This window comes from Colias croceus, chromosome 2 (genome assembly GCF_905220415.1).
Source record: "Colias croceus chromosome 2, ilColCroc2.1".
NCBI lineage: Eukaryota > Metazoa > Arthropoda > Insecta > Lepidoptera > Pieridae > Colias > Colias croceus.
In genome coordinates this window covers 7492215-7515620 of record NC_059538.1, presented here as the reverse complement: position 1 = coordinate 7515620, position 23406 = coordinate 7492215, and the positions used below count along the sequence as shown (strand labels likewise).

General features: G+C 33.3%; 2 protein-coding genes across 3 annotated transcripts in view; both read right to left on the bottom strand.

The window, feature by feature from the left end:
• Nucleotides 1-23406, bottom strand: part of LOC123700154 (ATP-binding cassette sub-family C member 4-like) — a 219903-nt gene that overhangs the window by 81926 nt on the left and 114571 nt on the right. The gene's annotated exons all lie outside the window — the stretch shown is intronic.
• LOC123700203 (zinc finger protein ZIC 4-like) lies at nucleotides 1105-21979 on the bottom strand. The gene is made up of 3 exons (XM_045647356.1): nucleotides 21671-21979; nucleotides 15479-16315; nucleotides 1105-2713 (listed from the first exon to the last, which is right to left on the bottom strand). The coding sequence occupies exons 2-3, from the start codon at nucleotides 16179-16181 to the stop codon at nucleotides 2091-2093; spliced, it is 1326 nt and encodes a 441-aa protein (XP_045503312.1). The 5' UTR covers nucleotides 16182-16315; nucleotides 21671-21979; the 3' UTR covers nucleotides 1105-2090.

Genomic DNA, 23406 nt, shown 5'->3' with positions numbered 1-23406 from the left:
GTAAGGTAGGTAGCGGAATATGATTAGATTTGGCAGTATTCAATATTCAAGTAGGTACCTATAACTTCCCAGGTATTTGTTTTTATTTCATCTTTATCAAGGCTAATATGTAAACATTTATATTTTTAATTTCGTCACTAAACGTTACTCGGAAGGTAATCGCGAATGTATACGCAGGAGTGAGATTTATAATATGAAAGGGCTCCTACTGCGCATGCTCCATAAGGATCTATAAATCTTTAAGTACTGGATCGGCCAATCCCTGTTGAGAATCGATAAATCATCTGTGGACAGTGAAGTCGAAAGGAACTGGGGAGCTGTCTCGCTCGCACCCGCTAATACCCTATATGCTCTGCATCATTTATCATATGTCCCTCTCGTTCCTTCCCAATGATAAATTCAATTCTCTTTTGGAATATGATTGTTGTTCCTCGTTTTGTTTTTGTGATGTTTTATTGTGGGTACCGTCACGCGGTTAGGTTTTTTGATCGAAATCCGATCGAAATGATCGCGAGAATTGGATTTATTTTTAATACTTTGTCTTAAGTTATCAATCTTATTAATGTCTTAAGAATAAAAGGAACTTGCAACTTTGCATAAGTATAAATCATTTATGAAAATAGGTATGACTGCCAAACATGTTTCATTTAAAAGTGGGAGGCAATTAAGTATTCAGGATTGTGATTCTAAAAACTAAAATCTTATTGTTTCTAGGTATATACCTAAGTAGGTATCTAATAAGGTAGGTTAAACATAAAAGTATTTAATGTATTGTATAATATTTTATTTTTTGCTATGTACATGGCTGTAGAAAAGACGATCAACAATTCCTTATCTGTATTTAACTTAACATAATATATACTTAGTTATATTTCAGTCGTTTTGCTATAAAATATTTCTTTATCTAGATCCGGTTCGTGAAAAAATAGTTTATCATTATAAAATACATGAAGTCATAATGTACAGATAGATAGCACAATTTACTTTTTGTAGCGACAACACATAATATTCAATTTACAATAAATCAATTACTTAATTCTATTATCACTGGGCATTTTGTCCTCAAATATTATACACAGTTAATGCTTAGTTGTTAGCAACTAAGTAAATAATTTACAATAACTATTTGTACATAATATCTTACTTCTACTTAGTGTAGCGTTATTGGACTTGGGTGCTTTGGCCTTACCTTATTATATTTATATAAGACATTTGCAAAATAATTAGCATGTGACGACAGTATATTGTGAAAAGATTTTGTATAAAATTATTTTTATTTTGTAATCTAAGAAAATTATTTAAGAATATATTTAGTAGATAGGTACGTACGTTATACATAGTAGATAAGATACATAAAACATTATGACATTCGTTGTTTTAACACACTTATAAGAATAATTAAAAACATATTCTGAGAATGCTTGCGATTTAACAATACATCTGTTTGTACATTTTAAAAATGCTTTACATTATCTGAAAGTTGCAATAAATCACTGTCAACGAGGTTGACAAAATTTTGCTTCTTATCCGTTGCATAGTGTAAAATGTTACAAACATTACAATGGTCTCTCGCAGACAATAAAAATAGAATATCTCTAAAATATAATAAGACACAGTATGACTTTATTTATGGGAAATATACAACATGCTGTAAAGCTTTCAATGAATCGGTTATTATTTTAACAGCTTTTTGTTTTTACACCACAATTCAATTTCTATTTATTGTTCATACTCTTTTAAATAACCCTTTAGATACAGTCTGTAGGATTCGATACTTATAATGTACTTATAAACATTCGGACGGCTAAAATTGGCCTCAGTATAAGAATATATAAATTACAAGGAGTTACATGGGAAATATCAAGAAATACAGATAATTTATTTATAAGCGTAACATTTTAAAAACCAAGCGGCGCTTAAGTGAACTTTCATTCTACGTTATTTTTTCAAAAATTATCGTTAAAGCTTTAGGCGGATTAGTAAAATTAAAGTTTATATAAATTTATAGGTTTTATGAACAGTTAGGCACGATTTGAAGTATATTATAATTCAATTAACGAAGAATGAAGAGTTCCCTAAGCGCGATGGGGTCAGTATGCGGCGGCCGCGCCTGAGTGATGCATTAGATGATGGTGGTGATACGATTCTTGCGAGGGACACCACCATTCCGGAACACCATGAGGAACCGCCGGAGCAGGCTGCTGGAATTGCCCCCAGTGCCCACTAAAGCCAATTTTGTTGTCCATCATGCCGTTACCGCCGATATTTGTTAAATGAGGTGGTTGCGCATGATGCGGCGGGGCTGGCGGTCGCTCGTAGGATTTCTGATCGTGGGGATTTAGGTATTTATCGTTTAGACTTTCTAACTTATCTGTGATAGTGAGGTGGTGTTGAGGGTGGTGAGGAGCGGGCGGTATTGGCGGCGGTGGTATCGGAACGGGAGGACTGGCCGCGCCGGCGGTGACGCTCACGCTTCCAGCAGACGAGGAGTCATCCCCGTCGCTGTCATATCTCGGGGACGCATCACCAGCGGCGCCGTGGACCTTCATATGCTTGCGAAGCGAAGACGGGTGGGTGTAAGACTTGTCGCAACCGTGCACCCTGCAGTTATACGGCTTGTCCGATGTGTGCACGTGGGAATGCTTTTTCCTATCTGAAGAGTTTGCGAAACGCCGGTCGCAACCAGCGTATTCGCATTTAAACGGTTTTTCACCTGAAAATAATAAAAAAATATTTAGAAAATGTTTCAGTTATTAATTTCAATTACATATTAATTGTTAAAGTATTTTGAAGAATTATATCTAAATAAAAAATATAATGCACCCAGGTAATGTTATTTAATAATTATTTCATATAGAAATGAAGATAAACATAACAGTGATATTATATCTTAAAACAGCAGCAGAATAAATACACCATAGTCTCATATCTTACGGGAATTATTCAAAAAGCTATAATTTGTTGCTTCCTATACACAATAAAACATCGATGGCCGCGAATGCGAATGTCCAATCACGCAATAAATAACCAGATTTGCTCGTTGTTTATAGTTTACGAGCACAAATAAATATTCGTAACAATTGCACGGGATACTTAACAGGGACATAAATCATCTTTATAAGAGGACTTTGTCACATTGTCGTGACAATGCCGTACGAATAAAAGGTTTAAGAAATTTAAACCTTAAATTAACGTCAAAAGATTACATTTCAGTTAACACGAGTGTTAAGTTAAAGTTTTCACATTGAAAGAATCCCTTCCGATGATGTGATGATTAAAATGAACAATGACGTTAATCTGTCTCTTTATTTAGTGAAGCTACCCTTTGCTTAAAATAAGAAATAAAAATAACTTATTTATCTTTAAAGTTTCATATGAAATACGCTTTAAGGGCTAGCGAAATATTCACTTATAATACCTCAAGAGCTTCAAAATTATCGGGTATTTTCCGATAGGTTCGTTGCAAACAAAATGAAGGAGTCAAGTTTTGAGTGATTTTTCCTGAAAAACTTGACGACTTTATTTGTTTGCAGGGAACCTTGAAGGAAATGCCAGATAATTTTGAAGCTCGTGTGGTATTCGGGAGATTATTTTTCCGTCCCAAATGTCGGCCAATAATTTCACAATTGAATTAAACCTATCAGTTTGACGTCATCGACCAGAGAAAATTTTCAAAAAATTATCAGTATAATACCATGTAGGTTGTACCACGTGACGTCGAATGGTGCAATTCTATTGGTCGATATTTGGTTCGGAAAAATAATCAACATTATTTTTTAAGAGCCCTATAAAAACATAAGTTCTACATTCAATCACTGAATTTATTATTATGTTAAGCAAAACAAATGATTGATTTTTTTTAAATTTAAATTAACGCTGTGACGTGGTGTAATCATGTATTTATTTAGGTATAAACTCTATGTAGAGTTAGTAAGAATTATTGAGATGACAACAAATTGGAACAATTTTCACAAAAATAATAATGATAATTTGATTATTCCTAAATAATTTTATTATTATTAGGTATAATATTTATCACATCGCATCGTTCTGGGATTTTATAAAGGTTCATTTTCAGGAAAATGCACGGCTTTATAATAATTTGATACGTCATTGACACATGTTTTGTTTATTTTTTGCGGTATCGGCGGCATCCCGAGCTTAATATTGTGATGAATTCCTCACGAGTTCACCGAATCGTGTGTGATGGGAATACGCCACAATAAAATACATTACAAGGAGGCTGAACGGGCGGTTAGTGTGACCGCGGCGTACAACAATATTCTTTCATTGTTGTGTTTACAAATAAACCTCTTCGCTTGTAATCCCCCGTATTGTGTTTGAAACTCGAGGATCTCGTTGAAGACGTACAGATGCTAATCTCAAGTGTCTGTTAACACAGGCATAATAGCTTTCTCGAGTCCCTTTACCGCAATTTTTGTTACAGTGTCGAAATACTGAATGAACGGATCACACATTCTAAGGCTTATTATGAATAGTGATACTTCCTTTCGCTCCAAATAGGCACAAATAAGCAAGGTAGCGTTAACGCATTATGTTATATCAACAAAAATAAAATGCACATGTTTAGCCATAAATTGAGAAGGTTTAATCGCTTCGGAATCTTGTTGTTACACGGGATTTTGTTAAAACGCGCTAGTGATCAAAATACTGGTTTGAAAATTCAAATACGTACCCGAAAAGATAAAAATAAAAATCCATAAAGTGCGAATGCGCACAGCAGACATAAGTTCCGTAGAAGAGACTTTTTTACTTACTGAGAAAAAATATCCGTCATCCATTTCACTTTAAATCGAAAAACCTACTCCACATTTTTTCTACAATCGAAAATATTGCAATGAACTCTGCATAATGAACTAGATATTAGGTACTTACCTATAGATTTTTATTTGAAAGAAAAATATTGAGCTTTTTGCTGAAGAGAACTTTCCAATTCAAAACATTCGACACTCTGTTACGGATGAGATTGAATGCATAGAGGCTAGAGCAATCATTGTAATAGGTAAAAACTTTAAGTTTTTATAACAGCATATGAATATCTCTCCACTGAGAGGTGCGGAACCCTACCTATAGCTATTTTAAATCGACTAAGTTGGCTGACCGGGATCCTAATGAGGCAGAAGATAAAGGAGTCGAAAACATGTGTCGCCCGTCTAATTACTAATCGAGCGTTTCATCTTGTGTCACAAAAAATACTTAACGACAAATTCTATCGGGAATGTGATCGGTTATCTCTGCGCACGCGCCGCTGACACGGTGGCCCTGATGTGCAACATTTACGTGTATTGGGGTACCTCATAGGGGAAACAAAGGATTACTTCTTAATTAATAGATGGCTTTCTATTAACGTTTTTGTTGTGATCATCGATTTAATAATTTAGTGGTATGGTATCAGAGTGTAATCTTATTGAAAAAGGCTTTGTGCATTTGTTTTTTCTTTGATTATAATTATGTGGAATTTTAAATGGTAGAGGTCTTCACATCTATGGTAGGTAATAATTTTTGACGTGACAACGTCTTATAATTCGATAGAGCCGGCTGCACGCCCGAATAAACATGACTCATGTGGCGTTACCTCGCTCTGAGGCGTTCCAGTGCAAGCGAGAGCGCGGAATGAGCGACAAAGAAGGACAATCGTTGTCACGTTCAACTATCGTCAGTAAACCGACTTTACAGACAACCAATTTTTTATTTCCTAGTAAGGACTAAGGATTATAATTTGAAAATACTTCGAGTGCAATTTTAGTTTTGACGAATTGACGTTTTGATTAATTTGTTTGACATTGATGTATCGACTATCGATCATAAAGATCTTCATTTAAAACATTTTTAGTAAAATGGAGTTTAAAAATTCAATATCTTGTTGTGACTTCGTTTCTGAAACTAGGTTTATTTGGTAAATGAGATTGAAAAAATTATCTGCTCAAAATATTTCTACTATATAGGTACGTAGGTACGTAGGTACATACCTGTGACAACATTTCATGTGTGAGGCCAAACAACCTCGTAGATATAATAGCGCAAATATAAGGTATTCCTCCAAAGCATTCATACCTTCCTAGAGCTATATATAAACATATTCATATAAAATTTATGAGAAAATAAAAACAGAAAGAACATGAAGCGAGAATGCACGTCGTGAATTCGTTGCATGCCACGTCGGGACACGGGCAAGGGTCAGATGTTTATCTTAAACGCCTGTATCACCCACGGGAGACACTTTTTTGTTACGTTATTATCGATGTGAAATTTTATCCACAGATTATTTACAGAAATACAGAGGGATGTTTCAAACTTGAATAGATTTGATTGCGCAGTTTGTGATTGAATTGGCATTATTTATACAAAGTTGGTGGAGAGTGGAGACTACCTAATTCATGTTAAATTATTTTATCTAATATTGGCTTTAGAGAAATTGAACTTTATTCAATAATTAGCTGTTCCCCGCAGTTCACCCGCATTGCTCTGCTCCTATTGGTCTTAGCGTGATGATATAAAGCCTAGCCTTCCTCGATAAATGGGCTATCTAACATTGTAATAATTCAAATCGGACCAGTAGTTCCTGAGATTAGCGCGTTCAAACAGACAAACAAACTCTTCACCTTTATAATATTATAGCACCTATAGATAAAACTTGTAGAACTCTATATACGATATAGCTACTTACTTACTCAGACTGCAGACAGGATCAATGTAGTGTCTATTTGAATATAATTGAACATTTAATACAGAATACAATGTATTAATATAACGATCAATAAAGCTTGTGACACAGAACAAGCAGTAGTAGAAATATTAATTGACGGAACTTTATAGGTAGAGCAACAATTTGACTCAAAAGTTATTACTAATTTTGAAGCAATGTGAGCCAGAATCTCTCACCCTAATCTTTAATTAAATAACTATTGCGTTGAAATAAAGATAGAGTAGATATAATTAATCGCTGGCACATTGCCTGAGATGAATAATTCTGCGGTATCGAATTACCGTGCGTTCCTTAAGTGCGACTCTGCTGAGAAAACAAGCTTTTTAGAAATAGCACGGGTGATGTGTAACGTGACACAGGCGGCCTTTGCTCCCAAATTGTGTAAATGGCGTTAGGTGAGTTTATAGAAAAAACAAACATGACAGCCGGATATCAGGTTGCTCTCAATGGGACGGCTATTTACGAAGATTACAACACTTTAAGCAAATTATTAGACTACATTATCTTATGTTCGCGAACTCGTCAGTTTGTGAATAAATTGTTATTTGATACCTACGTTTTGCACCTGTTTTATTCATGTATTTTAATACGCATATTACTCGTATACATAATAATACAACCAACTCTTACGTCAACTATGATCGTGCGATACTAATCTTATTCTAAAACACCACTCAATTATGTCTAGTAGGTACACAGTACAATGTTTAGCATAGATCAGTGAACGCAAAATTGAATAAAACGTTTTCTATTGGCATTACATACATCATTTATATCTCTCAATTTAAATGTAATAGGCATTGTTTTAATCGGTTAATAGCTATTAGAGAATGGAGCTTATCCGAGTTAATTCAATCCCCAATAGACAAGCGGCTAATGAGAATTCGATGACTGGCCGTTTATTGACACAATCGTCTATTTCGACCAGACACGACCGCCATGTTCCTCTGACCTTAAAACTAATCGATACACGCATTAGGTAACATCTAAAACAACATTCATAAACATCAAAATTAATGAGCATCAAATAAAAGCATAAAGAAAGCGAATTCCTCTTAACTGATTTTGTATTATATTGAATGAAAATGATTTTATAAAGATAAAGATAAAGATAAAGATAGTATATATTATATATTATATAGTATTATAGTTATTTTAATATTAGTCATCTATTATAGTCATATTTTACTAGCAGTAGCATACTATTCTTAAATTGTGAATAATCTTTTATGTCGTGTGAAATACATAGAAACTGATTGACGACATCGTCCATTCCCCGAAATCGATATTCTGTCCGTGCGTTTAAATTCCGTACAGAGTATAATGATTTATGATCGCCTTTTATCCGAAACGTATTTCAAATTAGAAAGATATATTAATATCTTCATTTTTTCCACTTCTCGAAGAATACAGGCCCTTGTCCCGTAAATACAAAAAGAATATGCGGGGTCGGGCGGCGCGTTCGGCGCCCAACGACCGTGTGACAAGGTGCTTTATGCGGACGATTATGAGCGGACCGAATAATGTTCCAATACCCGATAAATATCTGCCAACTCATACAAAAGCATCCCAATAAAAATATAATAGTAAATGTTGTAACAACACTGGCCGCAAACTGCACAGTCATATCGCGCTGCTTTATAAATTAAATGAAAACGAATCTATGGCGTGAGAGAATTGCATGCTAATGGGAACTATATGTAACAGACAACTCACAACAGAACATTTTAGTGTACATTTTAGTGTGTTTTATATTAATAAGTTTTTACAGCAAGTGTTAGCAAGTTTGTTAACAAGTGACTATACCTAATTAGCAATCAATGATAATTGTATAATATGACAATTTTAAACACTTAAAACTTGTGTAGTCAGGTATCTAGGTATTGTATATTTTCCAATCTTTAAATGTTTAATTCGCAAAATAAATTCTTTATGGCTCTTTATTTTTCTCGTAGGGGATAGAAATCACATAGAAATCCATTTTCTATAGTGCACAATGATACCTACAGCATCACATTTGACCGTCTGGCAAAATAGTAAATTAAACTGCCAGAGTCGTCTCCAGCGGAAATCCTGAAATATCTATCTGTCTTGCTCTCGCTTAGATAACCATCTGTACACTGTACACGACACACAGTAATAAAATGTTATAGTATTTCTGTGTCCAGAAGGAATGCGCTGAAATTGCTTTGGAAGTGAACAAACTCAAAATATTAATTGCTTTTCGGGTTTAATCATTTCTTATCAGGGCTCAATTCATAACTCATGGTAATTTTTGATTCTCCTTTGTAGGTAGGACTAAATATGATACGTCAGATACACCTGCATACAAGAAAATAAGTGTAAAACGATGTCTGAGCGAGCTCGTCAATCTGTACGTCAAGCGTTTTGACAGCCCAAACCGACATCACCGTCGGCAACGAAGCGATAAAAAATAATCAAATGGTGTATGATTTTACTTGGATTTTACTACGGAAAATATATTTTTGTTAAAAATTAACGATTAAAAAATTTATATGCTTAAAGGAAATGAAATATTCGATAGAGAACCATTAAATTCGTAAAAAATATGTTTAAGTTTTTTTTTTGTTTTTTTTTTAAATATGTCTCTAATATTGCAAAATCAGGAAGCCAAAATTAAGATTCACTACTTATTATGCAGGAAGCGTAAAATATCGTTCATAAAGCGATATATTAAAAAATCATTAACATCTAAATATTTTAGACACAATAAATATTATAATTTTGCGGTAAAATATCTAATGTCATATAAATCCGTTGAGATATAGACTTGGTCCTACGCTTATCTCGCGTCCACTCGACACCCACGCGGAGTCAGGTTTCAGCCCCTGGGCACAATTTTGGGACAAACCAATATTTTTAACGATTATTAATAGCCGTTTTTGTTCTTATTTTGTCATCTTTAATTTTATTGTTGTGTTAGTCGCGCCGGAACACTAAATGTTCTGACCATTCTTTAAATTTTTGAGGACAACATGTTTCATAAATCATTTTTTTAAATATATTTGTTGGTTGTTTTTTAGATCTTTTTCTACTAGTAAATACTAAATCATAAACTAGACAATGTGTTTGAATATTACATTTTTAGAAAAAGAGAATCCTTATTATTGAAATTGTGATTAAAGAAACTTTGTTATTTGGTAAATGAATAAGTTATTTTTCAAGTTTTCCTTTAGTAGTTATCTAATAAGGTATATCTAATTTATCTAGCTATTAGCCAAATAGAGACAAAATCTAATTTTTCGAATTTCTTCAGTAGGTACCTAGGTATCTAATATTTAAAAAAGTAATTATTATCTATACCTGTATATAGAATTTTTTCATACGTAACTGTTTAAAAGTAAGTTTCCACTAACACGAGGACTATTTTTTTTATTCAAAACATCAATTCATCAGATACAGGAATGAATATTTCAAGCCGTTTACAAGCTATCTTGGTTCGATATAAAAAGAGAGTTTGGGAATCGTTTATATCTTTTTACCGTGTAAACATTTCGATTGTTATCCAATTCTTGTCTCGAAGGTTCCATCAAGACTTTTTGGTGTTGGTGTAAAATGTACGGAATTCAATTTGGAAAGCTACAGTTAACGCAGAATTATGTTAATGTGAATCGAGTCTTCTTGCTATGCTTAGGTAGGTATATCTGTTTAAATATATGATTGTCGATGTTATACAATAAGTAATAGGTTATAATAGTGTAGACTGTTGAGTAATGTATCAAAAATATTTATGTTATAGGTATGGCTCTTATAAATTTAAGTTTGAAGTAAGTATTAGGTATTTGTCGTTAATTTTTCATTATTATTCACTCATTATTTGCTTCCTGTTGTCCGTAGTTTTAGAAACACAAATCACACTGAATACCTTTAATGATGTCAATTTTCTATTTGAAATTTAAAAAGGACTTATTCTTTGGCAAGTCAGCTATCACGCGCGATACATATTGATAGCGACAAGGTGTCGGTGAAAAAAACGTTTGAATGATTCAGTGAGACCCACCGCTTCGCCCTACAAGACGAAAGAATTTCGCGCTGTAACGTACTTCAAAGAGCAAACTGTTTTTCCTTGCGCATTGGAAACGATCATTTAATTTAATGATCACGGAGCCTAATCTAAAGCCGATATAACGGATAGAGCCTACACTGCCACAATATTTAACAATACGACCAAGCATGATATTCTAGAAACATTGCTAGGAAGCTCATAGCTGCAGCCAATTTTGAATTATCCTTTCGACAGTTGCTAAAGAAATAAATACATACATAGGTACATGAAAAGGTCCAAGGTCGTCGTCACTTTATATAATATGTTATAGATAAATAAGAAAACATGTAAACTAAAAGCTAAAATCCATTCATGTAAGATATAAGACCTGTACATCTTTTTATTCTTTATTTCTCCTCAGTTAATAAGCGGACAAAAATTCTCAGGTCGTTATAAAATATAAAGCCTAGGCAGTAAAGTGTCAAAAGGAATGATGGCAATAAGATACAAGAGCGGGCTGCGGGCTAGCGTAGGCAAAGCCTCCGTAAATGCACTTCATACTTTGAATCCATTGCACGAGTACACATTGCTATTATATAAATTTATGATGACATACAAACAGAGTTTCAAGATAGTGCACATATACATAATGCAAATGACGAGGCAAAAAACTAAAAACCTTTTCTGCTTGACTACTAAAATATCATAAATTGTGATAAAAATGTAAAATGTTAATAAATGTAAATTTCGAAGCATCATTAAATAAATTTTCATTTATTTCTAGAGCTCCTTTCATAATCAGTGGTTTAAAAATAGCAACAAAAAATTATCCGCAAGGATTTGACTTATCTGGCTCTATCGATTCATTATTCATTAAGGGAAGATCGATGCGGGTGGTAGATATAAGCACATTATGTAATGACAAAAACATCATCTCGATATTCACATATAGATGAGAATGTAAGTCGCAATTACGTTTATATTCGCATTGATTTCATCCGAGGGAATTTGATTATAAACGTGTATCATTCTTAATATGTTGTAAGAAGCTGTTGTTTAATCGACAGCTATCTATTTAATTACAGATCGCATTAGCGATGCAAGATGCGTATCGTACGAAGGCATTCGATGCAGTTGGATGTAGCGCGCAATGTGACTGAAGACGCGTTCCAGCCTCTTGCAGCCGTATCATGGCGACGAGGTTTTTGCTCGCACGCCAAAACCCTGTTCGCACTGTCCAACGCTTTGAAATTTAGCGAAATACAGTAGACGGCATCGCTGTGTTTTTTACCCGAAATTTGGTACCTTATCAAATCAGGTGCGAACATCTGAAACGGGTATCATTTACAGAACAGAACCGTAGATACGCTTGCTATTGTTATTTAAATGTGCTCATCGTTTATGTGCCGGTTCGAATTTCATGTACAGTGTTGTCACATCGACATTGTAAACGTTGGAAAGGGGACGTGCTCACAAAGCAGATAAAAAGTAAACCGCTTAGAACAGTATTGTCTATTCGAGGCGACAATATCATGCGATCACAGCTTGTAGGGTAGCTATTCATGTGTTGGTGTGTCCCTGATTTTCGACATGCTTGTGTGAAAATTGAAGTGAGATTTTTGGAACGAGGGCTAAGGTACAGAACTTATTACAGAGTGATAGCCACGCCCATGTTGTTACGTTTAGAGCATCCATTTTTATTGTCCTGCATATTTAATTCTTTGAATGTAATTAGTACATCCGACATGAGAAATAGTTTAATCTCATTATTTAAATTTTAGTTTAATTGGCTGGCATATTTTCTATATCATGTCGCCCTTCTTCATTTACTTTATTTCAGTCTTCAATATTTTAGATTTAACTTTGAGTAAACATATGCGTAGGTACCTACTCCCCTCGATGATGCACACATATGCATCACGTATACGGTATATTTGGTACTTAATAGTAATATTTTTTATACAATTTATCAATCCGGGGCAGATGGCCGCCGCTCCTCATAAACGGCTTTGAAACGCTCCCGATTGTTACAGGGTTACAACATTATCATATGCCGAGATTAATTTTTTTATTAACTATTGTGTTAATATTTTGAAAAATGTGTAAAATAATACGCTTGATTTAATTTTACGGTAAGAAAAGCCTTTGTTCAGGATCTTAATTCTTGTAATAAAACAATAAATTGTATCAAATATACTTTTGAGTTGACTATGCTCATTGCTCTACTCAAAAATATTTATTTGTATAACAGTGAATTTCATCGCTGTAGAAATCAATTGAAACAATTAATTTATATGGATTTATCTGTAATTATTTTTAACTGACACCCATTAAATTAGACTTATGAAAATATTATACTTTCTTAAAACATCAAAACCAAAATCCATAACGAGATGATCACGTAATTTAGTTTATTACGCGTTGAGAACATGGATATTTAGTTAGTGGCAATAAAGTGAAGGAGCTGCACTCGACGGGTGCATTCAATACCGAAACCACAAGTTCAGAAGGGTTCCTCATTGTTTGCAAAATATTTTGAAAGCGTCATTTTATACGGCATATTAGCTGAGCTCTGCGTTTGATAGGGGGTCGTCTTCATTCGAAATCATATCATCATTACAGTATTGTGCTCGGCCCTATCCCTTGAACCAGTATTTTAATGATGCGGAAGAAAATTGTATTTTATATGAAACATTCAGACGACTGAGAGATTCATATTACATAGAGATTGGAGAGCAATGTAAGTAACTAGGTAGGTAGATACTATATTTAATAAATAAATAAATTATTGTTAAAGTTGGCTATGAAATATCACAATGATATTGACAACTCATGAATATTAATGAACATATGAATTAAATAAATGAAAATTAAAGATCTTGGTTTGTATCAAATACCTAGGTAATGAATTGGTACTGAATTTATATTACCCACCCGTATCTACCGTAATTACCTGAGGCAATTAAACGTTTCCGTATACTTGTTCTTGATGCAAATAATTACAAATAATTGCACCAATTTAATATTATGGATTAAGTCTTTAGCCGACCAAATAAAACAAACGAAAGAAATCGAATGTTGCATGTCAATACAATTTTTCATTTTTTTTAACAATCTCGACGCAATTAAAGAAATGTCTCAATTAAATAAAACACTAATAACCGCTTAGATACATTCGTTATTATGATATTTACACATTGTAGGTGTGGTTTTGCGTCAAAAATCCCAATGCTATTGCCGGCGGGTATTTGACGCGGGCCACGGACACGATTTAGCTTTCGGCTATACTCAAACAATTAGTAACGCTCGTGTTTATTTGACAAGAATTAATAATTAAACTGACTCATCTTTGAAATAAATCATATTATAGTTCAATTAATTAAAAACTGGTTTGTAAAAACCCATACGTAAGAATAGCATCTATAAATTTCTGCAATCACTGCGAATAGTATTCTCAGGATCTATTATCAGGAGCGGAAAAATACAATGGTGTTTTATAAGCGAATTTACGTAAGCCAGAAAGATCGATATCATTTAAATAAATTGATATGTTACTGCAAAGCAATAGCAAATAAATTGAGCTACCGACTTCCAAACACGCAGGATTATGTTACATTTGAAACGTGTTTATAAAAATATCAGTTTCACGGAAGGCTTGAGGCCATCGTCGATCTGTCTCTACGTTTGGATAATATTAGAACTGGAGTTTTTATCAATACAATATTGATTATTTTTTTAAATATATTCGGAATTTAATTTTAATTTTATTAATTAAGAACCTCAAAAACATAAAAAAGACCTTCTTACCTAGTTTTTAAATAGTCAATTTGCGCAACCTTTATCTTACTTATTTATTACTCATATTTTTTTCTCAAGTCACGCCATAAGAACAACGCTAGGTTGAGATGTTCCTATTGATTCTCAAGTAAAATTTATAGCTATCATAAAACAATTCTCCAAACTTTACCACAAAAAGGTCTCTCTATTCAGGAATGCCTAGAAATAATAGCAGACGGGGGCACAGGACAAAAGTTTAAATACACAACTACTTACAGTCGAATATGGTCAAGAAAAAAAAAATTTAAAGCAGATGGTCATAATGTGCCTTGCCAAAGAATTTGTTGACCATACCTTTAAAGCCTATATTTAAAATGTGTCAATGCTCTTCTTATCATAATGTTCTAGTGCGTGAAAGAGACAACCCATGGGGAAACGAGCCAGCGGAACTGGACGTTTTAATTTATGGCACATTTTTTATTTCACAGTATACAATAGCGATGAATCTTAAGACTGATAATAAATCGAAAATGAAGTTTCAAGTTAAACGATTCGATTCATAGTACCAAGAAACGGACTTCACAAGTCGACAGTGGACATTATATTGGGCTCCGTTAGTTGGACTGTTGTTCTCACCGTTCAGTTAGTGTCATTGATTTTTGACAGATAGTTTGTTGTGTTTGCGCGAGGTTTTGGAGACTGCGGAGTCATTGTGTTGACCGAGTTATTGTCAAGGCGTGTCCGCCGCATCGCAACAGCGAACATCTGTGAGACCACATGGATAACCGCAGGGGGCTATTCATTATGAATTAATGAGATATGAAATGCTTCGACCAATCGACACTTACGGGCTTGAGCTTTGACATCTTACTGCACATAGTTTACCTTAACACTCGTCTTATACATTCTATTATACAATGTTATGTAAATCGATGTGTATAAATTCATAAAAATCAAAATTAAATTACCTGTATGCGTCCGTTTATGAATCTTCAGATTTTCTGATCTCGCAAACACCTTCCCACAGCCTGGGAACGGACAGGGGAACGGTTTCTCTCCGGTATGCACTCTGATGTGATTCACAAGTTTATATTTCGCTTTGAAGGGTCTTCCGTTCCTCGAACAACCTTGCCAAAAGCAGGCGTGCGTCGTGCATTCCGGCCCTCCCACGTGCTCTACGGTCAAATGCGTCACTATTTCGTGCATGCTCGAAAACAACTTGTTGCATAGTTTTCTCGGAGGTGGCTGGTCGGGGTCTAGCCACTGACATCGCATATCCCGTCGCGGTGGCGCTCGGACATATCGAAGAAAGGCGTGCGGCGTATGAGGGTGGGAGTGAGGTACAAGAGGTGGGGCACCTCCTTGGTAGTGCACGTCGCCGCGCCAGTCCCAGCTCTGTTCCAGAGGCTGCTGCGGGAACAGTTCGCCGCAGCCGCTGTACTCCCGGAGGTATCCCGGCTGGTAGGAGTGGAGCGGGTAGGGCTGGTAGTGCGGCGGGTGGTGCGGCGGCGGGTGCGGCGCGGCAGCGCGGTGCTGCGGGCCGACGCCGCACGCCGGCTGCGGGGACATCTTCAGGCCGTAAGACGCGAGATGTGCGTGGTTCGTCTCAAGGAAAGCGTTCATGGCGGGTGTGGCCGACACCGGCGCATAGCCCCATTCGCCCGCCACCATCCACACGGCGGGCCTTCCCGCTGGTAATTACGCGTAAAACAATCGATCGGCCGCTTCCTGGCCGACTTAGCTATGTTCTACTTTTATTTCCTTCACGCGCTGTCATTCCTCAGCATAACTCTCGTTTGAATGACCTGTTAAAACAATTAAATACATTTTAACATTCGTAAAAATTTTGTTAAGACATTCTTATGATGATAAAGACAAAAAATATAAATCCAGTCCAGAAAGCAAGGTGATTCCGAGACAAATTCAAAGCCATTTCTCAAAATAATAACACACGTTCGAGCACCCATAACCGGCATCGAACGTTTATTTATAATAAAAAAAAAACTGAAGCAGGCACTTTTGGACATTAAATTAAACTGTGGGTAAATTTATAGGACACTTTTATACGCCTGAGACAAAAATTCCAATTGTGTGCGTGTATATTTAATTTTAATTTATTTGTTAGGCAGACTGGAATCGCTTTTATTGCAGGGTTTAGCGTGTATAGTTTAATGATTTGTAAAAATAGGCTTTGGTCGTGTATAAAATGCAGCTCTACCATTTAATAACCTGTTTTGTATTTTAATCTTGTTAATGAATGCCGAAAGCTATTATTTTGACAAAAAGTAAACTTAAACTTGTTTTCAATTAATATTGAGATCATGTCGGATTAAATAATATCAATAGATAGATATTTCAATTAAAGATGATAATTAATTCATTATAGAACTATATTAGAATTGAAAATTTAGTTGAACTTTCATGGTAGGTAATGTAAGTACTTAAACTGTTCTTGTTTAATATTCAGGCAAGTGCCATTTAATTTAAATTTCTATTAAGTTACTTTTTGTCTCACCACTTTTTGTGCGAAAATACAACTAGAATTAAAAAAAAATCAAACGTCAAATGAAGACATCCCGAAAAAAACTGTAATAGATTTAACGTTGAACGAGTTTGTCTAGCGGATAAGGATAATCGCATTATTTGAAAATAACGTTGTTTACGTATTGTTTGGAGCACTTCATCGTTCCATGTGGACCACGCCCGGGCAATATTACCTGCGCCCGCTAAACAATGTCATTCCTTTAGATATGTATCTAATCTGTGCCTGATCTGCGGGCTCCCCACCGCGTGGCCGCCTCCTCACAAAGCAACGGGTTGACAGATCTTCACAGACAGACATCAGGCAATAGGATTACTAAAAATCTGACGTTTTCAAAACAATTCACAGAGCATTCAGCCTCGTTAAGTCCCGCTAAGTTTAACAGCATTGATGGTAAGTGAATATGTCTGTTCTTAATTTTTTGCAGCTGCAGGGATTTTCAGGGAATTAGTTTTAATCACATTAGCGAAATAATGGCGGAACTTTAATAAAAACCGTTAACTGAGAGATCTGTTTACGAGATTTGTTGCTCCAACGAGCTAAATACATGTTTCGAATGTCAACATCTTATCTAAGTACCTAGCACCTATGTGTTATTCTTAAATCCTAAGCTAATTAAATAAAACTGTAATGGAGTATGGAGTTATATGCCGATAATGGTACCTACTTATCACATAAACGGTAGTATACTTTCAGTTTATTGAGTTTCCCAATGTGAAACATAGGTATAGGTATCTACACATTGTAATATCATACCTATTTGTTTAAGTAAACATAACAATTATAAATTTATTTATGAATTCATAAATGATTTTGGTATCTAAATTGGATTTATGTTCAGGCCCTCTACTATCCAACTATCATCACAATATCAAATTATAATGTAACAAATAATATTTAAAAAAATCGTCTCTAAGTATATCTCAATTGACTTAAAACAAAACAAATGCGTACTTCTAAACGTAGTAATTATTAATTATATTTGTTTAATGAAATATGTTTGTTTACTTTCTATGTTATATGCCTAAATACAGATAATACTTATTTAGTTATGCATATTATACATACATACCTAATCAACGCTCTACATTCTACAACACTGATCTACCTACACTTGCTTTTAAATTGAAAATAAATGTTTTCATTCATAGTTCATGATTGTCTTATTGCTACATAATATTATTGCAATTCAAATAAATACAGGTAGGTACTACTTGTCTTATTTAGCACCGACTTGAGTTGGTATGTTGGTATGAGTTGGTAGCGCTTATTATAATTAAATATTAATTTATTTCCGTTTTTAAGTTCCTATTTATAGTTGTAGAGTCAGTTTAATATAAATTTATGATGTTATATTATGTTAAAAGTTTTTAAATTCAAATAAATTATTTTCACAACTTTAAACACTACAAAAATATTTTATAGGTACTAACATATCTGTGAACTAAACATGTGCGTATATAACGTAGACTTTCAGTAAAAAAATCTACTTGCATAATAGACGATATATGTAGCCTGTAATAAATTATAAATAAACATTCATAATCTAATTATTTAACAAAATGTTTATAAAACTGTGTTAAAATGTGTTGTAATTAATTGTTTATTCTGGCTTTGTTTTGTACCGTAGGTAATTACTGTACTTAATATTAAATATGAAATAAAATAAAACATAAGTAGTAGCTTATAATTTGTTGTCTGTGCTTAGGTACAAACAAAATGTATCTTATTTATATTACCAACCTATGTTAAAATAGGTATACCTATAATAGCAACAGACAAATAAAATTCTGATTAGTTGCCACAATGGTTTTACAAAATTATTTATTCTTCATAATTATAAACATAGAGGAATTATAAAAATAATTTAAATAAAAAAATTTATCATAATAAATTATATCTTGAAAATAATCATTACCATAAGTACGAATTATTGAAACTAAAATTGATAAACCTAAAGCCCCTTAACAAACTCCTAAAACTAAAAATACCATTAACATATAGATACATATTATAATTTAAGTGTTATAAAATAAATAGTTAACTATTATTAAATAAATTCTTAAAACTATAAATTATTATAATAACCCTAAAAAGTATTTTATTTTAATCTTTCTTTCTTTTTCATGGTGGAATATTTAATTACATGGATTTTATCTATATTGAACAGTGAACTGAAACTACAATTGAAAATCATCATCATCATCATCAGCCCATATACGTTCCCACTGCGGGGACACAGGCCTCCTATGAGGGTACAGGCCATAATCCACCACGCTGGCCAAGTGCGTGTTGGCGGATGACACATGTCGTCGAACTTTTTTAATTCTTCGACATGTCGGTTTCCTCACGATGTTTTCCTTCACCGTTCGAGCAGTGGTGATGTTACAACATGCGCAAATTGAAAAATCAATTTATTTCCTGCGCGCTCGCCTGGTCTCGAACCCCGGACTTATCGATTCCAAGTCCGAGGTCTCACCACTGAGCCACCACTGCTCTCAATTGAAAATAATTAAAATCAATTATTGGAATTAGTGCCTAAGATAGACTGTTAAAAACAAAATATGGTTATGATTTAATGAAATTACTCATACTCATAACCATAATTATGGTTAAACTTGTATCTCAAAAGTAGATACATTTCATTTGGTAGCTGGAATAATAATATTTTATGAATTATATGAATTCATTGTACTAAGTGCCAATTGCCAACACATAATAATTATTAATACAAGTTAAAAACGCATTAAATGCATTCACAATGAAGATGTGAGCTTTTTTCTTTCCATAATATTCTTCATAAAAAATATATTTTACATGTAAAGGACCTACATCAACAATATTTTTTTTATAAAACACAAGTAGGTTTAAGTGCATATTTTACCTAATATAAAAAAATAAGGAAGTAGGTTGGTAATATTCGAATCGCCTTTACAATGCATAACCTATAGAATAATTATTTATGCATTTTAAATATTATGTTAGAACATAGCTTATAGAATTTAATTTTAAATATTAATTTAGAAATCAAGGTTTTTTTTATATACATATTTATGTACTTACAAATTGACATTGCTTTACGTTTAATTTATTATCTAAAGATTTTCGGGGTCTATAGATTGTCTGTGCCAAATTTCATCAAAATCAGTCCAGTAGTTTATGAGCCTATTCATTACAATCAAACAAACAAACAAAGTTTTCCTCTTTATAATATTAGTGTAGATTTATAAATTCTGCTTAAATAGGGACATATTATACTATAGATGATAAAATTAATAATAAACACATGTTATTTCATTGCTTTTTTTAAATATTTTCAAGCGGAAATTACTTTTCGGGCTAAGTTATAGGTACTAGATAACCATAAAAAGTATGTAATATATTATCTAATCTTTATTTCTTCTTCATTGTGGAATATTTAATTCCATGAAATTTTACTACCTATATTGAATTTAAACTAAAATCAAAAATAATTAATTAATATCAATTATTTGAATAGTTAAGCCTAAGTTATATTATGTAGATACACTGTTTAAAACAAAATATGGTTTTGATGTAATGAATAGGTATACTTATAATATATCTCTATCTGCCTATATGTTTAGTAAAATAATAAAAGTTTTTAGTTTCCATAATATTATTTTGATTTTAATACCGACTCTACATTTTTTTTAATTACAATATGTATAACAAACTACAAGGTTGATTTATAGGTATTAATTATAAGATATAGAACCTAAATTAAATAGGTAATTAATTATTATATATTATATTTTAATGGTATTTCCACAGTAGGTATACATGATATTTATCTGCCTACTATCGTTTTTTTACATGTACCTACTTACCTATTAAAAATATAAATAAATAATAAATAAATAAATACACTTTATTTAGCACCATAAAAACATACAGTATAACAAATTAAGAAAAAAAACAATATTATAGTTCAAAAAGGCGGCCTTATCGCTACTGAGTTACATAATCTTGTTACATAATCTTGTTACCTGTGTGTAATATACCTGTTATATAATCAAAAGTAAGGTGATCACATGCATTATTCTATTCGGCATTTATAATTCATATAAGTTCAAATTAATTTAATAAAGATTAGATACCTAGTACAATCAAAATAATGTTGTTTTTAAATTCCAACTTTGCCGACGGTAGGAAAACCGTTTATAGCAAAAACGATTCACAGCTTTACTTTGTAGTATGTGCACAGTAAAATTATTAATATTATCATTTTTAATGAGCATTAAGTACCTACAATTATTATTTTCGTGTACCTAATTTATAAAATAATTGGATTGTACCTAACTCTATATAGAAATACATGGAACTCTACCTATAGGTAAAACTAAAGTTTATCTTGATAGGGTAGAGTTACTTATTACCTATATTTTTCTATGACGAATTAGTATTTTTCCAGGAGTAGGTATTTTTATTTCACACACAGGCAAATAATATTTATTAGTAGAATTTTATTATGAGTATATTAGTCAATAGACGTACCAACCCAGTTAAAACCTTTACTTTGTTAATTTAATAACATTTTAGTGAAGAAAATTCTCTAATTATAGGTTATCTCTCTATCTCTATTTCTTTGAATACTTACTTGAGAAAAGGCCGCGAAAAATCCAAATGTAGAACTTACATAAGCACAATTATTAAAAAAAAATGAATAAACACAATTTAATACCACTTCACAACTAGGTAGTTCAAAATTAAAAATCCATGTAAACTAAGAGCAAAAATATCAATATCACAAATAAAATTGGCGTATCGTTATAATAACTTTGTTACAATTTCACAGTAAATATTAGAATTGGGCCATTTCAGCACCATTGGTTTTTCGATCGAATTGTCACACGAATGTTTTTCACCGCTCGTTGAAAAGCTTCGCGACATGTGTCCACCGACTCTGCTGAGGCTCTCAGCATGACTGCGGGCTCCCGCGACGCCGCCCCACATAACACCCGGCATACTGCTTCTTAGAAAATATTCCGAACGACCGGGACCGAAGGCGCTATCGCAGCCCTAAACGCTGCGAAAAGGGCGGACCAACTTGAACTTTTTCGCCCAATAAACTTCGCTCTGAAAAGCTACGCGCGCTATATAGTCGTCTCACTCTAGCTGCAGTAAGCTCGCTTACGAGAGAGAGACACAAGATCGTCTTCTGATAAAACAAGAAGAAAATTTCACTGTACTTGTGTCGTAAAGTGTACGTTTTATCAGATTTACGTTGAAAGCTCGTATTTAGTTAACAAGCGAGCTTTATTCGTGTATTCTCTTGCGCAGACGGAAAATTGCGTAGGTGGGAAAGAGAGAAGACACGCCGGGAAATGTTTGCTCTAATGTATTTTCCTGTGAGAATGAAAACACATGTTGTCGCCTTTAATCTAATACGTGTCATGCTGCGTCCACGTGTAGAGCTGAAAATAATAATTTTTCGTGATAAATTATATTGCTCTACATTTTTTCTTGTTTTAGATTTTGCTTTACTTAGATAAAACTATAACAACAAAATTAAAGTATATTGATTTGTTTGAAAAATTCCATGACTAAAAACATTAAAAATCTGTTTTCGTCATATTACCATTTGCTTTTTTTGCATTTCTTACATAATATTAGTACCTATAAAAGATAAAAAAGTCGTTGTCTCAGTAAAAAATACTTAGGTACCTACCTAGTTGTCACAACTCACAGCCAATTAATTCAGTAATAAATAATCTGAAATTGAATGTTTATATGTATGATACATTTCCTTGAAACTTTTATTCTTGTCAATTAATTATAAATTATTGATTGAGGTAGATATATAGAAACAACCTGCAAGTCATAAAAAGAAGAAATTAATTTAATTTCTCTGAATTTTATTGAATCAAGTTTTACACAATGGATATTCGCACGAGCCACTAATTAATAAATAATAATTATCTTAATTAATTTATATTTTTGTTTAAGCAATTATTTGGTAAAAAATAGTAATTTAATGTGTGTTTGTAATGAGGCACGCCTACTTCCCACCGCGGCTGGATTGGCCGAGTCAACGCTCTTAATGGCGGGGCGGGCTGACGCTCCCGCGCATTTTATAAAACATTTTCTTACGAATAAATCGAGGCGAGTACAAGACTGTATTTTAAAAAGCCAAAACTAAAAAATATCTCAATTTGTTGAAATATTATGAATGAATACATAATAAATCTTCAAACTCTACATGTATTATTGATTGTAATGTTGCATTTCGTGTGCGCAATTTTGTACAACATATGCCCTTTTAGCTACACTCTGAAATTTATTCGAAGCCGCACGGTCAGGCTCGTGATTAATTTAATATATTTTTACTTGAGC

What these genes read in the sequence shown, in the direction of transcription:
- LOC123700203 (XM_045647356.1), bottom strand. Translation starts at nt 16,181, where the DNA reads ATGGTGGCGGGCGAATGGGGCTATGCGCCGGTGTCGGCCACACCCGCC. An exon ending in TCATAAACGGACGCATACAG is followed by an intron (nt 2,714 to 15,478) that starts GTAATTTAATTT and finishes TATTATTTTCAG; the next exon opens with GTGAAAAACCGTTTAAATGC.